The 23981-nt window shown below is 31.2% G+C and overlaps 1 protein-coding gene across 1 annotated transcript in view; it reads left to right on the plus strand.

The window, feature by feature from the left end:
• The window catches only part of LOC129231362 (cullin-1-like), a 77355-nt gene that overhangs the window by 10822 nt on the left and 42552 nt on the right, over window positions 1–23981 (plus strand). Inside the window, exons 7-10 of the mRNA XM_054865658.1 lie at window positions 924–1086; window positions 10679–10917; window positions 12809–12915; window positions 18552–18600. Of these exons, the coding sequence (XP_054721633.1) occupies window positions 924–1086; window positions 10679–10917; window positions 12809–12915; window positions 18552–18600 (558 nt within the window). The remainder of the gene's footprint in view (window positions 1–923; window positions 1087–10678; window positions 10918–12808; window positions 12916–18551; window positions 18601–23981) is intronic.

Genomic DNA, 23981 nt, shown 5'->3' on the forward strand with positions numbered 1-23981 from the left:
CTAAGCGTAATGCAAGCATAAAAGGAAGTATCAGGTTTAAATAATCATGCTTTAAGGAAATTCGTACTTTTCTCAGAAAAATTTTGCTTTGTTTGCCAAAATGTAAATTTTTCTAAACAGTTTTTGACCTTTAGTATAAATAAAAAAGTACTACCCCAAATTGAAATGCTTTTCCTCTAGTTAACCTATCTTGTATGTTATTTTTCTAGTGTGTTTTTCTGTTGCCAAGCAATATTTTCCCAATTCCATAGTTTATTTTGATCAGATCTTAATTTTAAACACTTGTGTAGTAGTTGAAGATTGTTTAAATATTATCAAAGATAAATGTGATGACCTTCAACAGGCTCTGGGCTCAGCTGGGCTGGTCCTTGTCAGTTTATTTGCCCCCCAATGAAGATCTATGGCCTTTTTAAAGCTATCTACCCCCTCACTCATTACAACCTCTTATTGTAAGCAGTTTCAAGCACCCACAACTCTACTAAAGTAGTTGATACATAATAAATTGTATACTTATTCAGATGACTTTAACACAGCACTTGACGACATTTCTCAACATTAACTGCCATACCCCACTTACCTGTCCACTTTATAATATGATTTAAATCCTCTTGTAGATGTTTGTTCTTCATTTTTTTATAATTCCAAATCTTTTTTGTTTTTGTATTCCTGTTCTGTTGCAGTATTTTGTTTGTTTTAAAAATAAAATTTTTGTGTTTTACGTAAGATTGTAAAAGTAAATCAAAATTTTGAAGTGAATGCTAATATATGCAGTTGCTTAAAGTTCTGCTATATATCTTAATGAAACTGCTGTGCAGTTTAAGAATAACAATGTTCATTATTCTATCAATTTTTCTTGATAAATGTTTGGTAACTACTGCTATATAGCTAAGGACAATTCTGTTATTACTTAATTTTTTTTTTAGGCTGAACAACGACTGCTAGAAGAGCAAAGACGTGTTCAGTTATATCTTCATGAGACAACACTTGATATTGTTGCCAAAACGTGTGAAAAAGTTTTAATTCAAAAGCACCTTGAGATATTTCATTCAGAATTTCAAAACCTTCTAAATGATGACAAAAATGAAGGTAACTTGCTTTTCCTCATTTTCATTCAATTTACTGTAAACTTGTCATTAAAATAGTTCTTTTTTGAGTTTGCCTTAGCAATGAAAGCACTAATTGAACAATAAATGCAGAGTTAAAACATTATGCTCTTGTGCATAAGCTGACCCCCACCTACTTTCAGAGGCAATAAGTCAAGCTCTTACTTTCGGAATGAAATTGGGAATGTTTTGCCGCGATTTTTAAAAATAAAACTTTTAAAAAGTTAGTAAAAGGGTCATTCCATACAAATTCAACGAATAAATGTGCTCGACCGTTTTTAAATTTTTTGAAACTCATATCCCAAAAAGATGCATATGAATGATGTTTAAAACCACTTTTATTTTTTCTCTAACCTTAACCCTTGATTTTTTAGAAGTTATTAAAAGTGATTTTCACAGTCAAAAATGGGACTTTTAGACCTTTGCATTTTGGCCAAAATCTATTTGAATTACATTTATGGCAGTTAATTTTACGCTTTGATGTTAAAGTGCATAAGATGATAGTCTTACATGCTGAGTTACGTGGTTGTAACTTAATAATTAAAATAATGGCAACAGTTTAAAGTTCAAGGTCAAATGTAAAATTTTTACTCATTTCAAAGGGGGATAACTCGCGTAGGTTACGGAAACACAAAATGAAATACAGCAAAAACTAATCACTGGAACCATGCTAATAAGAATATGTAACTGTTGCTGTGTGTTTGATTACCCTTTATTGGTTACAGTCCCTCAAAGATCAGAAAATTGAGAAAAATGACATTTTTAGACCCCTGTAAACCAAAAGGGGATGGAATTAAAAATAAAATTTCTTGGCCAATTGAATATTCTATTCAAGTACTATACATGTTATATATATTGTTTTATGTATTTGGTTTGTAAAAAAGATGCAGTCTTTGAAATTTAGCAATTTTGCTAGTTAATTTACTCACTAAAACAGAAATAAAAAGTGTGAAAACTTCATTGCACTTTCTTAAATGGCCTATATAATATATTATACTGAAAAAACATATTTCAAGTATAAAAAAAAACTATTTTAATTTGATAACTTAGAAATATTTGGATATGAATGAGTAGTTCATACTTGATTGACAGCTTAAGTAGTTAATTTATAGCCTATCTACACACACAAATTTTTAATACACACAAACATATGTCCTGTGCATTAACATATCTAAATTGCCTTAAACATATGCAAAAACATTATATATACAAAATTAAATTTTAAAAAGTGCATTTTTTATTTCTTGTTTGAGTGTAGTTTTGAAAAAATGAACTCACCTAGTAGTCACCTAGTAATTTGTAATGGTGACTCAAGTATATGGCGTTTTGGAATGCTTTACCAAGGCACATTCATAATTTGATGCTTTGAAAATGTACTAGGAGCAAGACAATGACATGGGTTCTAAATTTAGTGATCAACACAAGCTATGTTATAACTTTTTTTGACAATGATGGGCATTTTCTTTTGATAGTTTTTTTAGTAACACACTATTCTTCATACCTATTGCTAGGGGACACTAATTTTACAGTGATAATATTTAAATATGGTGGCATAAAGCAGTGATTAAATGTTGTATTGGGAATTTTATTTGCAGAGTCCAACATTTCTTGCAGCATTTTTTCAGCTAGTTTAATATACTGAATGCTCACAAGGATACATGCAATGTTTAGTAGCAAAAATGCAGAAGGTATACATTTCTGTAGGAATTAAAAAATGTGACTTCTAGTAGTTCTTTGCAAGCTAGTCTTAGTAGTATCAATTCTTTTTACGGTTCTTCTGATTCTGTTACAATGTCCATTACAGTGTGATATTGCATAGAAATGCCATTCAGCTCTCAAGTTGACATCCGTTTCGTGATTACATAAGAAAGTTCTTTCTATTTTTGTTGTGTATTTGAGTAAAGTATTTCAGTACGCCATATGCTGTGTCACCACCAGAACTATAGTACTACTGTGTGAGTTCATTTTCTTGAAACTGCACTGAAGCAAGAAATGAAAAACGCACCTTTTTTTTTCCTTTCAACTATGTAGATAATGCTTTTGCACATGTTTAGGCAAGTTACATAGGTTAATGTACAGAGCGTATGTTTGTATGTATTGAAAATTTCTGTATTTAGATAGTCTATAAATTAACTACTTAAGCTGTCAATCATGTATGAACTACTCATTTATATCCAAATATTTCTACGTTATCAAATTAAAATAATTATTTTTATACTTAAAATATCTTTTTCCAGTATAATATATTACATAGAGCACACTATACGTAATTTAAGAAAGTGCAGTGAAGTTTTCATACTTTTTATTTCTGTTTTAGAGTGTGAATTAACAAGCAAAATTGCTCAATTTCAAAGACCTGTATCTTTTTTAAAAACTAAATACACAAAACAATATATATAACATGTATAGTACTTGAATGGAATATTCAATTGGCTAAGAAATTTTATTTTTAATTCCATCCCCTTTGGGTTTACAGGAGTCTAAAAATGTCATTTTTCTCAATTTTCTGATCTTTGAGGGGCTGTAACCAATAAAGGGTAAACAAACACACTATTACAGCTATATTTTCTCATTAGTGTGACTCCAGTGATTAGTTTTTGCCATATTTCCCTTTGTTTTTATCCCCAAGCGAGTTATGACTCTTTAAAATGAGTAAAAATTTTACATTTGACCTTGAACTTTGGCCTGCTGCCATTATTTTAATTATTAAGTTACAGCTACATAACTCAGTGTGTGAGACTATTATCTAATGTACTTAAACATCAAAATGTAAAATGTTCTGCCATAATTGTTATTCAATTAGATTTGGGCCAAAATGCAAAGGTCTATAAGTCCCATTTTTGACTACGAAAATGACTTTTGATGACCTCTAAAAAATTTTGAAATTCAGACAAAAAACGGAAATTTTGGCAGTGACCATTTTTGATTTTCCTAATTTTTTTATATGTCAAAGTAGGTCATGAGAAGTGAACATTCTGAAATTTTTAGTCTTCCAAAAAATTTTTTTCTCTCGTTAAAAATTCCCAAAGTTTGACGTTTTTCAGCGCTTTTTTAGAAAAATTCTAAAAGTCGCATTTTGGTGCGCTTTAGCTCTTTACAGAAACACCATCTCACGGTTATGTTTATATTTATTGGTTGTACTGTATCTAGTGATGATGACTTCATAGTTATTTTGGTTGGAGGTTGTTGCTTTCTTCAGATAAGGGATTGCAAAGTATGGATTTTATCCGTTTTCGCGCAAGTTTAACCTGCAATATTTCCCCCAAAAAGCCACCCCCCCCCAAAAAAATGTAACATATACTGAAAATTCATACTATGAAGAGAGTAAATGGCACAAAATTTGTTTGAGGTTTAATTTTTTTCAGGAGAAAAATACCCTGATATTTTTCAAATTTTCAAAAATTGGGCTTTTTTGATTGCAATTAACTCAAAACAGCATCACTAGAAAAAAAAAACCTTTTATATATTATGGTACCTGGCTATGTGTAAAACATCATGAAAAAGAAAGCAGCATGGGATCTCTTCTTGTTTTCCAGAAAATAATTTTTTTGTAGCTCATTTTATGCGTTTTCTCGTACGTAAAACGTGTGTCCAGTATGCGGATTAGATCTGCTAAAACTTAAAGAATGTAGTAAGAATGTATATATGTGTGTATAGAGAAAGAGAAAAAGACTAGCAATACTTTATTTTTATGATTTTTACAAATTGATGGTATTGCAGGTAAATCGGAAAACGATAAATATATATATATATATATATATATATATATATATATATATATATATATATATAGATTTATCGTATCAATCCCAAAATAATTCTTTCTTATTTATGTCCACAGCAATGGAAGAAATTTCATGAACAATATCTGCTTCACTTTCCTCTAAATGTCTATTTTCTATGTCATCTTCAAATACCTCTAAAAGGCTGTCAGTTCTTGATAAATCAGTATTATTCGCTTTTTCTTGCTTTGTATATCGGCTAAAAACAGCTTGAATTTGACTTTTTGTCAGATATTGGTTTGGTTGGAATATTTTTATGTCTTCAATCATCTCTGTTCTCACTGCATGTTCTACTTGGTCGGGCGTCTGTTTTCTCCCGGTTTTCTCACCATAAAGGAACTTTTCATAAAGAAACTCTTTTTGTTTCAATGAAAATCGTGTACTTTTACAAGTTGGGAGAGCCCACCCATCACATGAGATTTCCAAAATGTTTTCTTTGCTTTCTCCTTTGTTGTAGAACATGCAATGAGAACAGAGATGATTGAAGACATAAAAATATTCCAACCAAACGAATATCTGACAAAAAATCGAATTCAAGCTAGTTTTAGCCGATATACAAAGGGGAAAAAAAGCGTATAATACTGATTCATCAAGAACCGACAGCCTTTTAGAGGTATTTGAAGATGACATAGAAAATAGACATTTAGAAGAAAGTGAAGCATATATTGTTCATGAAATTTCTTCCATTGCTATGGACATAAATAAGAAAGAATTATTTTGGGATTGATACGATAAATCAATGTGTATATATATATATATATATATATATATATATATATATATATATATATATATATATATATATATATATATGATATCCATTTATCGTTTTCCGATTTACCTGCAATTAAAATACCATCAATTTGTAAAAATCAGAAAAATAAAGTATTGCTAGTCTTTTTCTCTTTCTCTATACACACATATATACATTCTTACTACATCCTTTAAGTTTTAGCAGATCTAATTCGCATACTGGACACACCTTTTACGTACGAGAAAGCGCATAAAATGAGCTACAAAAATTTTTTTTTCTGGAAAACAAGAAGAGATTCCATGCTGCTTTCTTTTTCATGATGTTTTATACATTGCCAGGTACCATAATATATAAAAGTATTTTTTTCCTAGTGATGCTGTTTTGAGTTAATTGCGATTATAAAAGCACAATTTTTGAAAATTTAAAAAATATCAGGGTATTTTTCTCCTAAAAAAAATTAAACCTCAAACAAATTTTGTGCCAGTTACTCTCTTCATAGTAAGAATTTTCAGTATATGTTACATTTTTTTCGGGGGGTGGCTTTTTGGGGGAAATATCGCAGGTTAAACTTGGGCGAAAACGGATAAAATCCATACTTTGCGATCCCTTATCATAAGAAAGCAACAACCTCCAACCAAAATAGCTGTGAAGCCATCATCACTAGATACAGTACAACCAATAAATATAAACATAACGGTGAGGTGGTGTTTCTGGAAAGAGCTAAAGCGCACCGAAATGCGACTTTTAGAATTTTTCTAAAAAAGCGCTGCAAAACATCAAACTTAGGGAATTTTTAACGAGAGAAAAATTTTTTTTGGAAGGCTAAAAATTTCAGAATGTTCACTTCTCATGACCTACTTTGACATATAAAAAAATTAGGAAAATCAGAAATGGTCACTGCCACACCTTGTCTGAACTGCAAAATAATGGCTCTTAAGGTTAGAAAAAATAAAAGTGGTTTTAAACATCATTCATATGCATCTTTTTGGGATATGAGTTTCCAAAAAAATAAAAATGGTCAAATATTTTGGCTAATCATATATGCCACCTTAGATTAGCATACTTTATGTTTAATTTTAGTAAAGTGACAACATTGAACTTAATTCGCGAAAATTTGCTTCCAGGGTCGGCTCTAGTAGTTCTGCTGCCCTAGGCGATATTGACAAGTGCCCCCCCCCCATTGAATAATATTAATAATAATATAAAAAGTAATATATTAATAAAATAAAAATAATAATTAAGTGCTTAAAATGGAAGTGAATTTCTAGTTGAATTACAAACTGGTTTTTGCATATCCAAGCACTGGTAAAAATTCTAAATTATTATTATTTTAGCATTGAATCAGTGAATCTTATAGCGCTGAAACAGATATTCATACTTAAAAAAAATTTAAAAAAAAAATTCAACTTCGAAATTTGCCGCCCCTAAAATCTGCCGCCCTAGGCAAACGCCTAGGTTGCCTACCTCAAGAGCCGGGTCTGTTTGCTTCCCTTGTTTTTGGTTTCAACCCTTTTGCATCTTGTAAATATTTTTATATTTTTGGCAATTAGAAATTATTTTGACATGTGCTACATCAGATTAGCTTGTTTTATATTTTTTATTAACTAAAAAATTAATTACTTCTGTTTAATTACAAATGCTTTTTAATTTTGCGAATTTGATTTTTGTTATCAGTAGCTAATTTTCACTTGTAACAGAGTTTAAAAATAGTTTTAAAAATTACTTCCCCCCCTCCCCCTGATCAGCTCAGTGAAACTTTCAGGTGATTTTTTATGAACTCACAATCACACCTGAATATTATCACTTTATTAAATTTAAATTCTAATTTCAACAATAACCCATTTGTTCCCAAAATAAAACTACTTTTTCATAATGTACGTCAACTTCTTGTGAAGCTTTTCAGTTTGGAAATATGGCTCTATAAATCTGAACTTGCACATTTATTGACTATTATAAGTTATTCAGTAAAAGCAGGCTCAAGTTTACATTCAGAGTATGTATTTATCACTTCTTATGCAGCTTTTGCGAATTTTGAGGTGGGGAGACTGAACTGGAGACTTTTATGAAATGTTTTCTTTCTTACTGATTTTTAAATTTATTTGAGGACAGTTCAAATGCTTTATTGGCTAAATAAGTTACGAATAATTGATTTGCAAACTTTGCATACTTATAAATAATTTGTAAACCTCTAATATTTTTGAACTTAATAGTACAACCGGAAATTTCCTTCTGGGTGTTTTTTTTCAGTTCTCCCTTATATGTGTAAACACCCTTATATGTGTATAAATCACTATCAATATTGGAAATAAATGTTGAAGCCAGGAGGAAGGGGGGCGGGCTTCAAAACTTCCCTGCTGGCTATTCCGGTGAACTTAGGTGAACTTGGTTTCTTCCCATTAAAGTAAAAAGCATTAACAAAAGTTTTTTTAAAAATAATATTAGCTCACAGATTCTATAAAATATACTACTTTGAATGTGAAGATTGCAAAATTGAACCTCATGGGATCTGCTCCTCTTTATAACCGAGCTTTTTGGACATTTGCAGAAAACTTGCTACACAGTAGATCTTTTATTAAAGTTTCTTTTCTTGTGGAAAAGACAATTTTGTTTTCCTTTACTTTTTTATATCAGCTATTATTTATATGTTTGCATTAAATGAAATCTTCATACACTGTTTTTGGTACACATTTATGATATTGCCTTGAAAAAATTTTTTTTTGCCTTGAAAAGTGCTTGAATTTTTTTCCTTCCTGAAGGGTATGAACCCTGTGCAATTATTTTGTCAGTATTTCAGAGTCACACCATAAAGAATTATAGTAGAATATATAAGTACAGTAACCTCTCATTATATCGCGCTTTTTGAGGGACAAATAAAAAGCGCAATATAATCGAGATCAGAAAAAATAGGTATCCATCCAGGCATACAAGTAAATTAGCGTTTGTTCTTCTTGACATGGTTTTCAAATGATTTTGATGTAATTCTCGAATGTACTATCACTCATATTAAAATTTAAGGAAGATTGAAATTTAAGTAAATTTTCAGTGTCAGAAAAGTAAAAACATCAAATGGTGAATTGAAGATTATCTTTCTTAACTACCGTGAGATATGAGTGAGTAATCCAATACCACTTTATTTTTTCAATAGTCTAGAAAGGCTATTGAAAAAATCTCTTCAATTTGCTGTAGAATGGCTGTGCAAAGTAAAAGTAACCAGATTGTTTACAGAGAACTTTTTCACTTGTAGAGATCATTCTTTGATGCAAATCTTTTCTGTACTAAAAGGCGGTCAAATAAGAGCATATGTTTTCTAATTTTGCGCCAGTAGGACACTTACCTGCTGTCTCTCACTCATTCAGTGTTGCCATGCCACAGGGAAACCTGAAGAAACAGGGAAAACACAGGAAATTGAAATAACAAAAAAAGGGGGTTGGGGGAAATCCAAGGAATTTTGAAATTTTCCTCCAAAACCTGGAAAATACAGGGAAAATATTTTTTTCAAAAATTGAAGTTGCAAAAATCAATGCCCAAATATATAAATTACCAAAAATAAATAAACAAATAGTAATAATAGTAACATTAATAGTGTTCAGAAATGAAGTTAAAAAAAATGGTAATTTTGATTTTTTTTTAAAGGTAAATATTAAAATGTTGATCATAAAAACAGATTTTTTAAATTGTTTTATTTAACATGTATTTTGAATTTCATGATAATTTAATTTAGAGTGTATGAAATTAGTCGTCAATATTCATTGTTCTACTTTACTTGGACCTAAAAGTGTAAAAGTTATGAATGGTTAAGAGAAGGCTTTTTTTTTTTTTTTTAACTTGCTTAAAAAGTAAAATATATTCAACCACCATGCTATTATTTCAGTTATTATGAATTCTTATTTATTTTCCCTTATTTATTTATTTATTTTTTGTTTCGATTTTACTTCCTGTTGTGAACTTATCAAGATATTGATGTTCTTTTTCATACGGGGGTATGTGTTGGCTTGTTTGAAATGTTTCATTTTCATGCAGGGAAAACACAGGGAATTTTTTTCGCCCCAAAATTGAGTGGCAACCCTGTCATTGTAAAGGCCTTTGTATCAATACAAAAGAAAATGTCAAGTAGTTTCCAAACTACATCTTCAAGTGAAATATTCTGTGGGTATGTACATTTGGATGACAGGAATTGCCACTGTTTTTCCAGTGAATTCAGAAGAATAGAAGCATCTTCGTTTTTTCATTCACAAATAAAGAAGAAACCTTTTCTGGCTAACACCTCTTGTTTTCATGAATGGTTTCAAACTTAAATCAGGTTTTTAATTTTTTTAGGCTTTAATATTTCAGGAGACAGAAGAAAAGAGCGATATATCAGAATTAGCAATATAACAAGGGCCTACTGTATTTGCTTCTTTAGCTTCTATTTAAATGGTTAGACAAAATTGGGAAATTTTTTCCTGATTTCAAGTTTTTTTCCCTGTGAATTGTTCGGGGAAAATTTTCAGAAATTTTACGTTGGGTGTATAAGTTGTCCCCTTATCTTTTAGCCCCATTTTTTTGTACCAAATTTCTCGACTTGTACTCAAATATATACGGTAATTGTTTTGTGGGTTTACTTAGGTAATTGAATAGTAATGAAAGTACTGCAATCATGCAGTAGTATGAAAAATTACCAAAACTAGGCTGTACAAGCATGCAGCCATAAAACTCTTCAATTTGGTTTGTATTAACTATCAAAAGTTACTTAAATTCAGTTGAAATGTGGTATGATAGAAAATTCTACAAATATTGTAGCAGTTCTATTAAGACTGATTCGCCTGTGTGGTCACTGCAAGTGTGAATTTTCTTATGACTGTTAATCTGTTCGTTCTCTCATTCAATTTTGTTCAGTGTATTTCAATTTAATGTATTTAAAAGACGGTTTTTACCAAAAATTTTAAGATTTATTTCAAAGATTTGTTTATATTCTAGTTTTGTGAACAAACAGTTTTTAAAAAATAAAATTTTAAAATTGTGTTCTTTTTTATAAGATATTTTTTTTTTTTTTTTTACAGATCTTGGAAGAATGTTTCAACTTGTTTCAAGAATCTTTGATGGTCTTGGAGAGTTACGGACTAGGCTAGAAAGCCACATTCATTATCAAGGTCTTTCAGCAATAGAAAAGTGTGGTGATGGTGGGATAAATGATCCTAAAATTTATGTTAATACTATTTTAGAAGTACATCGAAAATATAACGCCTTAGTTATGACTGCATTTAATAATGAAGCTGGGTTTGTTGCTGCACTTGATAAAGTAAGCTGTTATGTAATTCTTATTTCTAGTTTGGTATTTTTTCTATGATTGAATGAGAACTGAATTTGACCTAATAATAGAGCTCAAAACTCGGTATTGCCAGTCACCAAATGTGACCAATTTTAACATTTTGGTGACCATTAATTTTCATTGAAGTCACCAATGTGGCACTATTCACTAATGCTTAGCCCTTTTCTTAACCTATAATCTTGACATATGACCTTTTCTTATGCTATTGTCTACTAAAAATCTGGCTATCCGATTGTCAGGGATGTAAAAGTGGGGAAATATTATCCTCTTTTATATTTTCCAACTACCTTTTTAACTAAAATTGAATGCAAGTAAATATCAGAGGGATAAAAATCTACTCATACCAATAATTAAATTAATAAATATGGTAAGATTACCGATGCTGTTTGTGTTATTGCATTAAGGGAAGGTCTTGTGGCTTTATTTACATATTCATTTTGTGTTTGTTTATGTGTGATTGTTGCAAGGCTCCTATATCATTTTATTCTTAAAGATGCTTCATTGGGATAATACAACGTACATTGATTTGATGTGATTATGAATTTTAAAGCTGTGTCCTCATGCTTTGCAGTTATTTTTGATCTTCCAGTTCTTATAATAATATAATAATTTTAATTACTATAGACTTGATATTTTTAGCGTATTTTGTATTACACTTTTACTAATTGTTAACAGAGGAGCTATTTTCCTTTGAGAATAACCTTCCATAAATAAAGAAATTTTAATACCTTTTCCATGCTCCAATAATTGCCTCTCGTTAAGTACTCAGTACTTTTTTTGTCAGTACTTTTTGTTAAGAAACCAAAATTGAATAAACTTTCATAAGGTACTAAAAGCCTTAGTCAAACCCTAATTTTGTTGCTACTTCTGACCAAACAAAATGGACGCCCGCCTTCATAGGATGTGTGAAAGTAAACATTAAAATACAAGAAAAGGATGTCGCTATGGAAAATGAAAGAATGCTAATATTTCACTTTCAAGAAAAATAATAATAATAAAAAAAAAAAAAAACTGTTAAAGCAAAATTAGCCACCCCTGAAAATTTGCTGCCTTAGGCAGCTGCCTACTCTGCTTATTGGGAGCTTTTTGCCTGCTGCTCTTATAGAGCTTCTGAAAAGGAAAACTCTTTAGCATATTTTATTGAAGTGTTCTTCAATCATTTCAAGAACAAAAAACCAACTTTTTAACACACTGGGAAATGATGTTCTTTAAAAAAGATCTTTGAAAGGAGTTGCATTTAATCAATGGCTGCATTGTTTTGCTGAAAGCAATCGAATTGAGGTTTTTCTTGTTGAAAGCTCAAAAAAAGAGAAACATTATAACCATTAATTTGTTTTCATTTCACCACATTTTCTACTTAAATCTTATGCTAGAAATTTGGAGGCTGGCAATTGGAAGCTGGTGTTTTAGGCTTTAGGTATTAGAAAACTGAGAAGCAAATGCACTGTGAAGAGGCAGCAAAATAATTTAACAAGTTTAAAATTAGTGCCATATAAACTAAAGCCCTCTTGCGAAAAAAGCTGTTAGCTAAATGTACTCTACTTCAAGTACGAGTAGACTATGAAATTGTAGTCAACCCATATTTACGCATGAATATTGAAACAATAAGAGGCATATTATGTTTTTGTATCATTTTTTCATTGACTAAATGCAACAAAATATTTTGCTAAAAATGTGGACTCAAAAATAAAAACCAAGACTTACTCTGTTATAGCAATGTGATGCATTAAAATAAGTTGCATATGCAAAAGATGTTATAAATTGAGTGTATTTCTAAACTTAATTTTAGTTATGTCAAATGTTATATGTATAAAGTTTGGTTTCCTAAATTTTTAGTGATTTTTTTTTTTCTTCTCAAAAGGCTTGTGGAAAATTTATAAATAATAACAATGTAACAAGAATAGCAAATTCATCTAGTAAATCTCCAGAATTGTTAGCAAAATTTTGTGATCTATTACTAAAAAAGAGGTAAGTGTCAATGCATTTTGCGGTAAAGCATTATATAAATAGTTTATGTAATTTTGTTTGTTAATAAATTTAGCATTGCTGACACAATTTTTTGCTTGAGAATATATTGCCTAACTCAAGAAAAAAGTTTTAAGGGCTGTTAAGAACTCATTAATTTGCAACTGTGTTTAAAGCAAAAATTCCGTAAAATTCGTTAGGGGCTGCCCATAAGTGAGGAGATGCCATGTAACATTTTAAAAATTGCACCTTTAAACAAGAAATTAGTCCTTTAAAAGTAAAATAAACTCTTGCAAAACTCCTTACTTTTAATTTTCAAAGCTGAGTATAAGTTAATATCAAAAAATATTATTCTGCAGCACTAAACTTTACAATTGTGTACTTACATTTTTTCCTCCGTTTACATTTGGATAATGGCTTATCTTTTTTAATTGTTCAAAAGTTTATTTAAAAGCAGAAACGCATTTTAAAATGAGTTCCATCATAGGACGATTGCAGCTTTCACATTCCTCCTTCATTTTGTCAAATTCTGAAAGTTTTTGTTTGCTTGTACTTTTTATAACACCTTTCTCATTTCTCAAAAACAATAACTCTTGGTCTCTCAAAAGAAACCGAAACAATTTATGAAAAATTGCAAAAGCTTTCTCAATTTCTGGATTGGGATAGATAAATCGCCCCTCCCCCCCCCTGTTAATGTTAGGCAGATAATGTTTTGTCGTTTCCTCTGCCTCATCAAACAAAACTGCTTTGTTTGAGGCTCAAAATTTAATGCGAGAGTGACACTGCAAGTGATTTTTAATTTTATGTACGGCATATCAAGGAAAAATGTTAAAGGTTACATTATTTTCCTTCTCTTTGTTGTAGTTACAAAAATAAACATCAATCTTTAATAAATAAATCAATATTCAGGTTGATATTATAAATTGTTATATACTAACAGATACTTTGTACAAAAGTGAGTTGCTCGCAATTTTGAAAATAGTAATTTTACAGAATTATATTTCATTCATACATTTTAAAAAATTTTCATTTACTTCATATGAAGATGTATTGATATAAATGCTGTAAGATTAACCAAGTCGGTTCTTAAATATGAATACATCATTTAAGATTTCATTGAAGCATAAAATTAGTGAATTAGCATATTCTCATACGTTAAAAATAAAGAGAGGAGGGTCTGAGAACATATAAAACATTTAAAAAAATTAAAACCATTTACCTTGAATTTAAATCAATTTATCACGCTCTAATCGTTTTGTCTGAAAGTAAAAATATTTTTTTTTTTTTAAATAAGGCAAAGGAGCAAAAAGGTAATAAAACTAAATCCATATTAAAATATTTAAAAAAAAAGCGTAATGAGCACTTGTGGCATTAAAATAAATCAAGTGGAATATGATAATTTTTGCAAAATTTGGTCAATATGTATTGAAGAACACAAGAAATCCACATGGTGCTATACTGGGCGAAAGAAATTTCCCGTTGCTTAGCGCAAGTTGAGATTGCATCTAACCAGTTTAGCCCGGGCCCATAAGATTTTTTTACCTTCTCTCTAAGAGTCGCGACTGTCCCGTTTAGGGGCAAAGTAGCCATTTTATTTTTTCCTCAAAAGGGGACGTTCGCCAATTTTAGGCATATGCTCTTTTATGTATAAAAAAAGCAGCATTTTTCTGAGACAATAATAGAAATGAATGCTCAAAAGAGAAGAATCGATATTTTTTATTGTACAAATTTGGTTAGTACATTTGGTACTGATTTTAAATGAATGGAAATCTTTTTGCTTAATTTTATACTATTTTACTTTTTAAAACAACATTTCTTTAAGAATTGCAATTTGCGGCTGGGTCTTTTTGCTACCCCACAAATTAGTCATAAGCAAAAATACCTTTTCTACAGTGGTGGTCAGAATTATAAGGACACACAAAAAATTGCACAGTAAAAAAATATTTCTGAAATAATTCAGTGATATTTTTACACAAAATGCCTTTTTATGCTAGAAATCATTGTGGATAGCAGAACATTTGAAAATACTAAATATAAATGTTTTACGGTGATTAATAAAAAATGTCGATGTTAAAACAGGAAAAATTTATAAGGACAACTAGTGTTTCGCCCTGAAAACCCCTAGTAATCAATAATATCCCCCTTTTTTTATTCACTTTTATCAGTCTTGATGTCATGGAAATTGAAAAACGTTCTAGGAAATTTTTATCCTTGGTTTTTCGATAGAAAAAATGAGTTATTGCTTGTTTCGATATTCAATACAGTCATTTTTTCATACTTTGGGTGCTAAAATGTCCCACAAAGTTACTTTTAAACTTAGATCATGCTTTTTGTCCGACCAGTGCAGTAATTTCACGTAACAAGCCCAAAGAATTCATTTTGAGGTTTGAAAAAGATGTAATTAGGAATTATCCTGCTGGAACAAACTGCTTAAACTTGTAATTAATGGCATTTTTTGCTAAAAAAAATATTGCTCAGTACATCAACATTACTCTCTAAATTTATTCTGCCCTGCACAAAAAATATCGGTTCAGTTTTCGACCATTGCAAAACTTTCTCTGACCATTACTGAGCCGCCTCCAAATGTATGCTTTGAGATACGTTTATTCCTTCACAGCGATCATACCAGAAGTAGCAAAAACCATCTAGGCCATCCTAATTTAACTTTTTCTCATCATAAACAATTACATTTTCACACTTTTTTCCCCGTAAGAATGCATTTTTGGCACGCTCAATTCTTGATCTCACATGAACTTTTTTAAGAGTCGGTCTTGACTTTAGTTTCACAGCATGAACCTTTTTCTCTTTTTGTAAAACATATTGAACAGTTCAAGAACTGCATTGTAACTTGAATTCTCATCTAATATCTCATGATGTTTGTTTTTTGGAGCAAGCTCATTTTATTAACATGCATACACACATACAGAAACAAAAGGTTTCCTACTTGTTTGTCTTAACCTTATTTGCCAAGATATTAGAGAAACTCTTGCTGACCAATTTGCTACTTCGATGTATGGAGATCTGACTGTAATTTTTAACTATATAGATTTAGCTCAAAGTCCCTTTTTTCTCTCTAGCGAAAACTGAAAATCTTGTTTTTCTATAAATGAATTTACTTGAACAAGAAGTTGATCAAAATTTGTTAATAAGTAAATAATTTTTTTCATTTTTAGAAATGAAAAAAAGAACTACTTAAGTTTGTCCATTAGTTCATTTTGCGCTTTACGGAGCTGTCTTGCAGAAAGAAATTAGGTCCAGAAAATTTGTCGTAGAAAGTAAAATAAAATTCTGCCGCTGGGGTAATAATATAATTAATTTTAAGCATAATTGCCAAAATGAGCTCATAGCAGAAAAAAAAATTGTCCTAGAGTATAAAAATCATATGTTTCCAATGATCATAAATACATTTTCTTTCTAAAGTGTTTATTTTAAAAAGAAGCAGGGAAGTGTTCCCATTTTTAAAAAAAAAATATGGGGGTTAATTTTGAATTTAAAGTAGCTTGACTTTAAGCAAGGCATATGGCAACTCTCTAAAGTTGGGGGGGGGGGGGGGTGTTGCTTTTTGGCAAGCATTTTGGCAATTCTGTTCATCAGTGACACCAAAAGTTATTTTTTTTTTAATTGTGTGTGCAACATTTACTGATTGTTAAATACATTAGCTTCTTTTTTGTCCAATATTTTTTCTAAAAATGTCCTGTATTTTATGAACTGGTCACTTTGAGCCCTGAGTACACAAAAGCAGAATTGAAAAATCGATACTGGAGTCAAAAATTACTCTTTGAAGGTATACGGATCCCTTAAATCAGAATGATCTTTGTTTCTTAGCCTGACTGATACTGAATGATTCATATTGAAGACCATTTTCTAAATGTTAAATTTTAATGTTCTAGTTCTGGTTGAGGTCTAAAATAAAACATTAGAAAATTTTAACTGTTGTAAATTTTTTCATTCTTATTCAGTAATCAAGAAACATTATTAAATGAATGTTATTTAAACCAAGCTGAATTAAAAAGAAAAGATTGCAACATTTGCAATCTTTGTATAGCAGTTTTTAGCTATAATATAATTAGCTATAATATAATTATCTATAAAGGCGTATCTAAAATATCTGACATTTGCCTAGAAAAAATATCTCTAATACCTGATGAGTTTGGGACCCTAACTTCCTTTAAAGAATGCCCCTTATGCTTGCACACCCTTAGCCCACCTATCCATCCACTGTCGAAAACACCTGTAGAAGTTTTCTTTTGGAATGGTGTTCATCTCGACTGTCCCTTTTTGCATTGTCTCTTCTCACGGAATCTTTTCAGTGATGTCTTCACTGAAAAAACATCATTCACTTAAAAAACTTCACTTCCAAAATGGAAGCAATCCGAAGTCTCAAGGAACCATGTCTGGAGAGTGAAGAGGTTGGCAAACTGCTGGAATTCCACATTTGACTAAGAATTTTTGGATCAAGTAAGATAAATGTACAAGAGTGTTGTCGTGGATCTGTTGCCAATTTTTCGTCGTCCACATGTCTGGTCTTTTGCTCCAAATTACGTCAAGGATAACAAGTTGATAGAACACCTTTGTCACTGTTTGTTCTACTAGTGCTATTCATTACGCACAATTCCACTGATATCAAAGATAGCAGTGAGCTTTACCATGGTGTTGCTTGGCATCTGTTGCCCCTTTTTCGGCCTCGGAGATGCTTCCAATGCAGCAACTGTCTTTTTTTTGTGTGTGATACTGAACCTTACAAACTGTTTCACTTTGAGAATCACCAAACTTTTGGAAAAACTTGATGCAGTACCTTTCTCAGCATGTTCAGTCATCTTGAGAGAATTGGTAATCCGACAAACAGATTGTGTTGCACCTTACTCAGTGACCAAAAGGCAGTGACTGACACTCTGGAAGGCAGTCACTGCCTTCCAGAGGTTGGAAATTTATTAATTAAAGGTTGGATACTTTTTTGACATCTGTATTTAAATCATGTTTTTATTACCCTTATACTATAAAAGTTGCCCAACAAAATTTGTGAAAGTTAAAAGAATTCTGTTGTATCAACAAATGAACCTTTAGGCTATTTCAATATCTTTCAAGCAATTAATTATACATTTTATAAAGGAAAAAGCTTAAAAACTATATTCATTTCTCCCCCTCAGATCTATTTTTACTCAGTTTTTAAGTTAAGGTTAAAAATCAAGCAAGAGAACTCAGCAGCAGCATGGAAATTCCCATGCTCTTATTTTCTGAATAAGAGAAACATTTGATTTGAAAACATTCATCCTTCATTGTCTTCATCATGTCCCTATGCTTGAAAAGCAAGTTAAATGTTTATGTTTAGAAGAAGAAATGTTTTGTGTTTATAAATACTATGTGTAGTGCTGTTATAATTCTATCCCTTTTAACAATAAAACCTCTTCCTATGTTTCAATTTCTAGTGTCTTAGCTGTGTTTCATTTTTTGGTTCAGTTCATGAATTTTCTTCCTTTTCAAAATTAGTTAGATCAAAATTTATTTGATTCAATTCAATGGTAGAATGCATTGAAATTAATGGTAGAAATGTTATTAATTGTTAATATTTTTGATAGATTACTTAAAAAATTTGTTTTCAAAACTATTAGTTTTGTTAACACTTACATTTTTTTTTTTAGCTCAAAAAATCCTGAAGAATCAGAATTGGAAGATATATTAAATCAAGTGGTTAGTATAATTTTGTTTATATTTTTGTAACTGGTGCAAAGAGCTTTTTTCATACATGTACTTTTTATTTGCACTGCTCATTTGAAATTTAAATTAAATATACAAGGCATTTCAAAAAGAATGACCTGATTTTAAAAAATCATAACAAATTCAGATTTTAATCCATTTCATTAAACAAAAGTATTGTTAGAATGTGGAAAATCTTCAGTTTCAGAGTTGCCAACAGGTAGCGCTAACTCTATTTCTTCACCCGCCATTTCAGTGCTTGTGAAAATGGCAACTGCACTACAAAAAATATATTAGTCCAAGCAATATATGCTTGAACCTGGACAAAATTGCAACAAAAGCTTTTTCGACAGTTTTTGGGTTAGTAGACAATACTAAATACATATCCAAAATTGGATCATGGCAACACCCCCAAAATCAGATTTGAAAATAGGGGGCTAGTGGCAATTATCTTTAAAATAGGTAAGCTAGCAAACTTCTTTTTAAATATAGCAAAAACATATTTAGCATTCTCAGTTGTAATAACTATAGGTTAAGAGACCCAGTTAATGGTGTTACGGTTCAAAAAATTAGAACCCTGATAACGCGACACTTGGATAGCTCGATCATCCCGATAACCAGACGCATTTGTTTCTCTCTCTAGTACAATGCTATGATGGGTAGATAATTTTTGGTTAAGAGACCAGATAAGTGGTTACGGTCCAAAAAATTCGATAGAACCCCGATAACTAGCGACCACCCCGATTACCCGATGCATTTGTTTCTCTCTCTAGTACAATGCAATAATGGGTAGAAAAGAAAAGTTGTTCTACACATGTTAACAGACATTCCCTAAGTCTATTGATATTACAACCAGAGTCTACAACTTAAGGCCCGCGATCCGTATGTGAACTACATTGTAAACCTATCCGGCCTTTAAAAGAGGATTTCAAAATGGTGTAAATTCATCTCTCGAAATATGACCAGCACAAATTACTTATGCTTTTCATGGCATAATAATTTATTTTCCAAATATAAAATTAAGATGTCTCTAAATAGTATAAAAGCTTCTATCACATTCAAAACAATTACAAATTACTCGTGTTCATCATTGTCATCATACTCATAGAATTTAACACTTGGATTTTCAGTCATTGATTTGACATAACCCACAAACTGTAGAGCAATGCAGTCCATTACTCTTCCACCGGCATCGTAATGTAGCAAATTTTGTTTTGCAGGAGCAGGGAATCATGCTAAATAGATGGTCTGGGGCCGCCTTTGGTAAGTTACAAAATATTGGATAATGCAGGATTTTTTTAAAAAAAACGTACCAGCCCTAATCTTCTGGTTTGAACCTATCTTTCCACGCTTTCCAGATATTTATCTCTAAGTGTGTTCAGTAGCTATGGTATTCTGTGAACAAATCTGTTGGAGGTAAGCATTCAGGTGTAATAAAAGATTTTGCTGTAGCTATGTTTGCTACCAACATTCAGTGTCGTTGTGCATCTGTAGATTCCAATGCTTGAGATTCATTCAGTTGCAGCATTGCTTTTCTCCCAGCAAATGCAATTCCTGAGTGCGAGCATGAGTCAGTTTAAACAACCTTTGCAAAAGAACGAAGCTCTGCATCTTTCATCAGTTTGACAAACACTAAGGATTTTCCAATTGAAAAAATTCTTGATGTATACTGCTTGTATGAAGAAAAATAAGTAAGTTGCAGTTTTCGCGACCTAGTGAAGATCGCTTCGAGTTCAGAATATCGTAGACAGAATTGGGAGTTGATCCTCGTTTTATATCACTGCGGTAATACAGCTTGAACCCATTATTCTCGCTTGTACAGGAGTAAAACCAGCAAATCAGTATCTTTGCCTAATACCGTGGATGTGCAGAGGAGGATACTGCAGCACGCACAATTTCCACATTAGCATCAGCATTAATGTTTATAAAAGAACACCCTTGTTTACGCAATAAATCGCTTATTAAGGAAATCATCGGTTGCTTGTATTTTCAATTAACCAAGAAGTTCTTTTTTACCGAAAAATTGTTTGCGCGAACTGAAACTGATATCTCTACTGGTCTTTCATATAGCGTCATCTCTGAGAAGCATCTTTGATTGTTAAGGACATATTGTTTAGGACATTGTGTAGTCATCAAAAATAACAAGTTTCCTGTACTGTTTCAGAACAAAATTAACATAAGAAAGAGCAATATGCTCATAAGTATCGTTACTGCACCAAGGAAGGCAATATAAGCAAGATCCTCCATACAAAACAAACTATCTACCAGTACCATGTTGTCAGGTTCTTCACTACACAAATTTTTCGTGTATTTGACTATTTTGTGAGCCAATTCAGATTTTTCTACCTTTCTCATGTGTTTAGCTTCAAATAATGCTGCTGCTGCAGTGTATGCACAGAGTTCATAACGCATAACACACATCTGCAAGATTCATTTCACCACGAGTAGCAATAGTCATCATTCTTTGAAAAAGGATCGCTGGCTCTACTTGTATATCTGTATCATCTTTACTACAAATAGCAGCATGTGATCCTAAAGTTTTGACTTTTTCTGATCTTTTAACAGTGTATCTAAATATTTCCTGTCCTATCATTTTGAAAATTATGTTTGTACCAAATAAGTGGAACTCATCAGCAATAATACCCTCTTCGGCTGTTAAACCTGTAACAATATTGCATAGAGTAGAATCAAGTTGAAATGGAGATACAGATTGTGGAACATCAACTAATTTTTTAATATCACTGTACTGTCCCTCTTTTGTCATTTCTTTATGTTACTCACTACTTCGCAAAAGGTGAAAATTATTATTTTTTTGCACATTTTGTGCTAGACTAACGTTGTGTTTTGTTACTTGTAGCAACTGAATTATTTAATAAAGAGATTATAATTTTTACGTAATTCTTAAAATTCATAGTCTCAAGCAATATCTACTTGATTTATGCAAATGAAAAACTTGCATTATAAATGGCAACTCATGCTAAATGAGAAGATTGCGGCCAAAGATTACATGGGAAATAATATTTATTAAATTTCTGGAGCAATAAAAGAAACTTCTTTAATATTAAAAATGCATTTCAATGTTTTCTTTCTTTTTTTTTTTTTTTTGTTTATGCATGTTTCTTTCGTTTTTTTTTTTTTTTTGTCAGCGGAGTGGATTGGCATGCAATATGCGTCATATACGACCCGCGGGCCTCAGCTTTTCAAACTCTAGTTTATATAGAAGTTGACTACGAGGATTACCTCTTAGCATGTGGTGTAACCATATTTTTTTCATTGTACTAAATGGGAAACAAATGCGTCAAGTTATCAGGATGCTCAAATTATACAAGTGACGGGTTGTCTCGGTTCCACCTAATTTTTTGGCATAAATGTGACATAAAAATTAACCAAGACACTTTACCTATGTTTATTCCAGTTGGGAAGGCTAAATGTGTTTTTTATGTTTTAAAGAAGGATACTAGCTCACCTATTTTGAAGATAATTGCCACTAGCCCCCCATTTTTAAATCTGATTTTGGGGGTGTTCCTGTGACCCAATTGTGTTCGATTTTGGATATGTTATTCTGTTCGATTTACTGATACAAAATCAATTGGAAAACCTTCTGTTGAAATTTAGTCCATGTTAAGGGTATTTTTTCCTTAGTTTGACTGGACTATATTGTGTTCTGCACTTCGCAAATTGCGAGTCCGTAACAACTGTTCAGCGGGATTTTCGTGGAGAATACCCTGGTGTTGAACCTCCTGCCCCAAAGAGCATTAGAAGTTGGTATAAACAATTCAAAGACATAGATTATTTGTGTAAGCAGTGGAAACTGTCGATGCAGACATTCTTACAAAAGTTTTGGACATATTTGACTGCCGTGTAGACATGCCATGCATGCAAAGGAGGACATATTGAGCACCTTTAATTTTGTATTTAAAATAACTTTATTACTATCCATGTAATATAAAATTAATCTGAAGTGTCTATTTTCAATAGCTTTCATAATTTTCATTTTTCATTTCAAATTTGGTCATTCTTTTTGAAACACCCTGTATATGAACCATCAAGTGTGTCCTCATTGCAGTTCAATAATAGATGATGAATGATAGAAAAATGAGAAATACTGGTGGGTAAAATTATTTCAGCCACCAGTGTTTTATTTATAAGAAATTATTTTTTTATTGTGATATAAATTAAAAGCAGATGAGTTAAACTGAGTTAAAATTGTCTCGATTCTCTGGTTCTACTAAGCTGTTGACAATATTTGTTTTGTTTCAGACATGATTCAAAGGATAAAATGCTTTATGTTGATTGTTAGGATTATCCCTTTGAACTTTAGCATGAAAAATTTCCCTAGGGGAGGAGAAATGTAGCATGATTAAATATGACTATAGCACTATAAGTACGAGCCTCAATATAAATGGTAAATTTTTTGAGTGAAAAACTCTGGTAGACATAAAAAGTTAACAGAAATTCTTAGGTAATATTGCAATATAATATGTCTGTATTTGATGCCTATTGAATAATTTGAATAATTCTTTTTTGGAATCCTTAGATAGCTATTAACAAAGATGCCAAATGCTACGGATTATCCGTGGTTTCTAAATTCAAGAGTTGAAGTCAACTACAAATTATGAAAAAACACCAGATTTCCTATTGGAAATAAAATAATTGTAAAATCAACTTTAAACGCTTGGCGCAATTATAAATAACCTTTGGCGAGCCCCAGAGCAAATGATTAACTGATGATTGTGGTAGTGTGCAGCATCAAACAGTGGGAGACTAGGCAAATGGAGAAAGCTTGAACATCCAGTTCCAACTGGAATTTGCCCATCTCAAGCAGTATTTGTAACAACCCTGTGTTATCGAAGAGCGAGAAGCTAGACAGATTTTGTGGCATTGCAGCACAATTGTTTGTTTTTGCTGTTGTATATACAGTGTGTGCTGATTTATTGTTGAGTTTTTTCTGGCCTCTGTTTTAAAATTAAATTCAATTTTAGTCATTAAAAAAGAGCTTGGGCTTATTTGCTGCTTTGTATCTTGTAGCGATACATCCAAAACTAAATCAAATTGTGCAGTATTTCGTCTGATTGTTATTCAGATGGGGTACATTTGTTTATGAAAAATCTTTTCTCTTTGGGGGGGGGGGGGGGAATTTGTGCTTTATTCTAAATGCAAATTTTAGTTATTTCTGATCTGAAGCGTGACTTTTATTTTACTTTAATTGTTTTGCATACTTTAATTAAATTCTTATTTCTTTGGGAGTAGGATTTTGGTTTTGCTCTTAATTAATTATGATTCTTTCAACTGAATCCTTTTTTCTACTGGTGGACAGGATTTTTATTTTGTTCTGGTCAAATTTTGTGTTTTAATTGAATTTATTGTGGGGGAGT

Source organism: Uloborus diversus, chromosome 10, assembly GCF_026930045.1.
Source record: "Uloborus diversus isolate 005 chromosome 10, Udiv.v.3.1, whole genome shotgun sequence".
NCBI classification, from domain to species: domain Eukaryota; kingdom Metazoa; phylum Arthropoda; class Arachnida; order Araneae; family Uloboridae; genus Uloborus; species Uloborus diversus.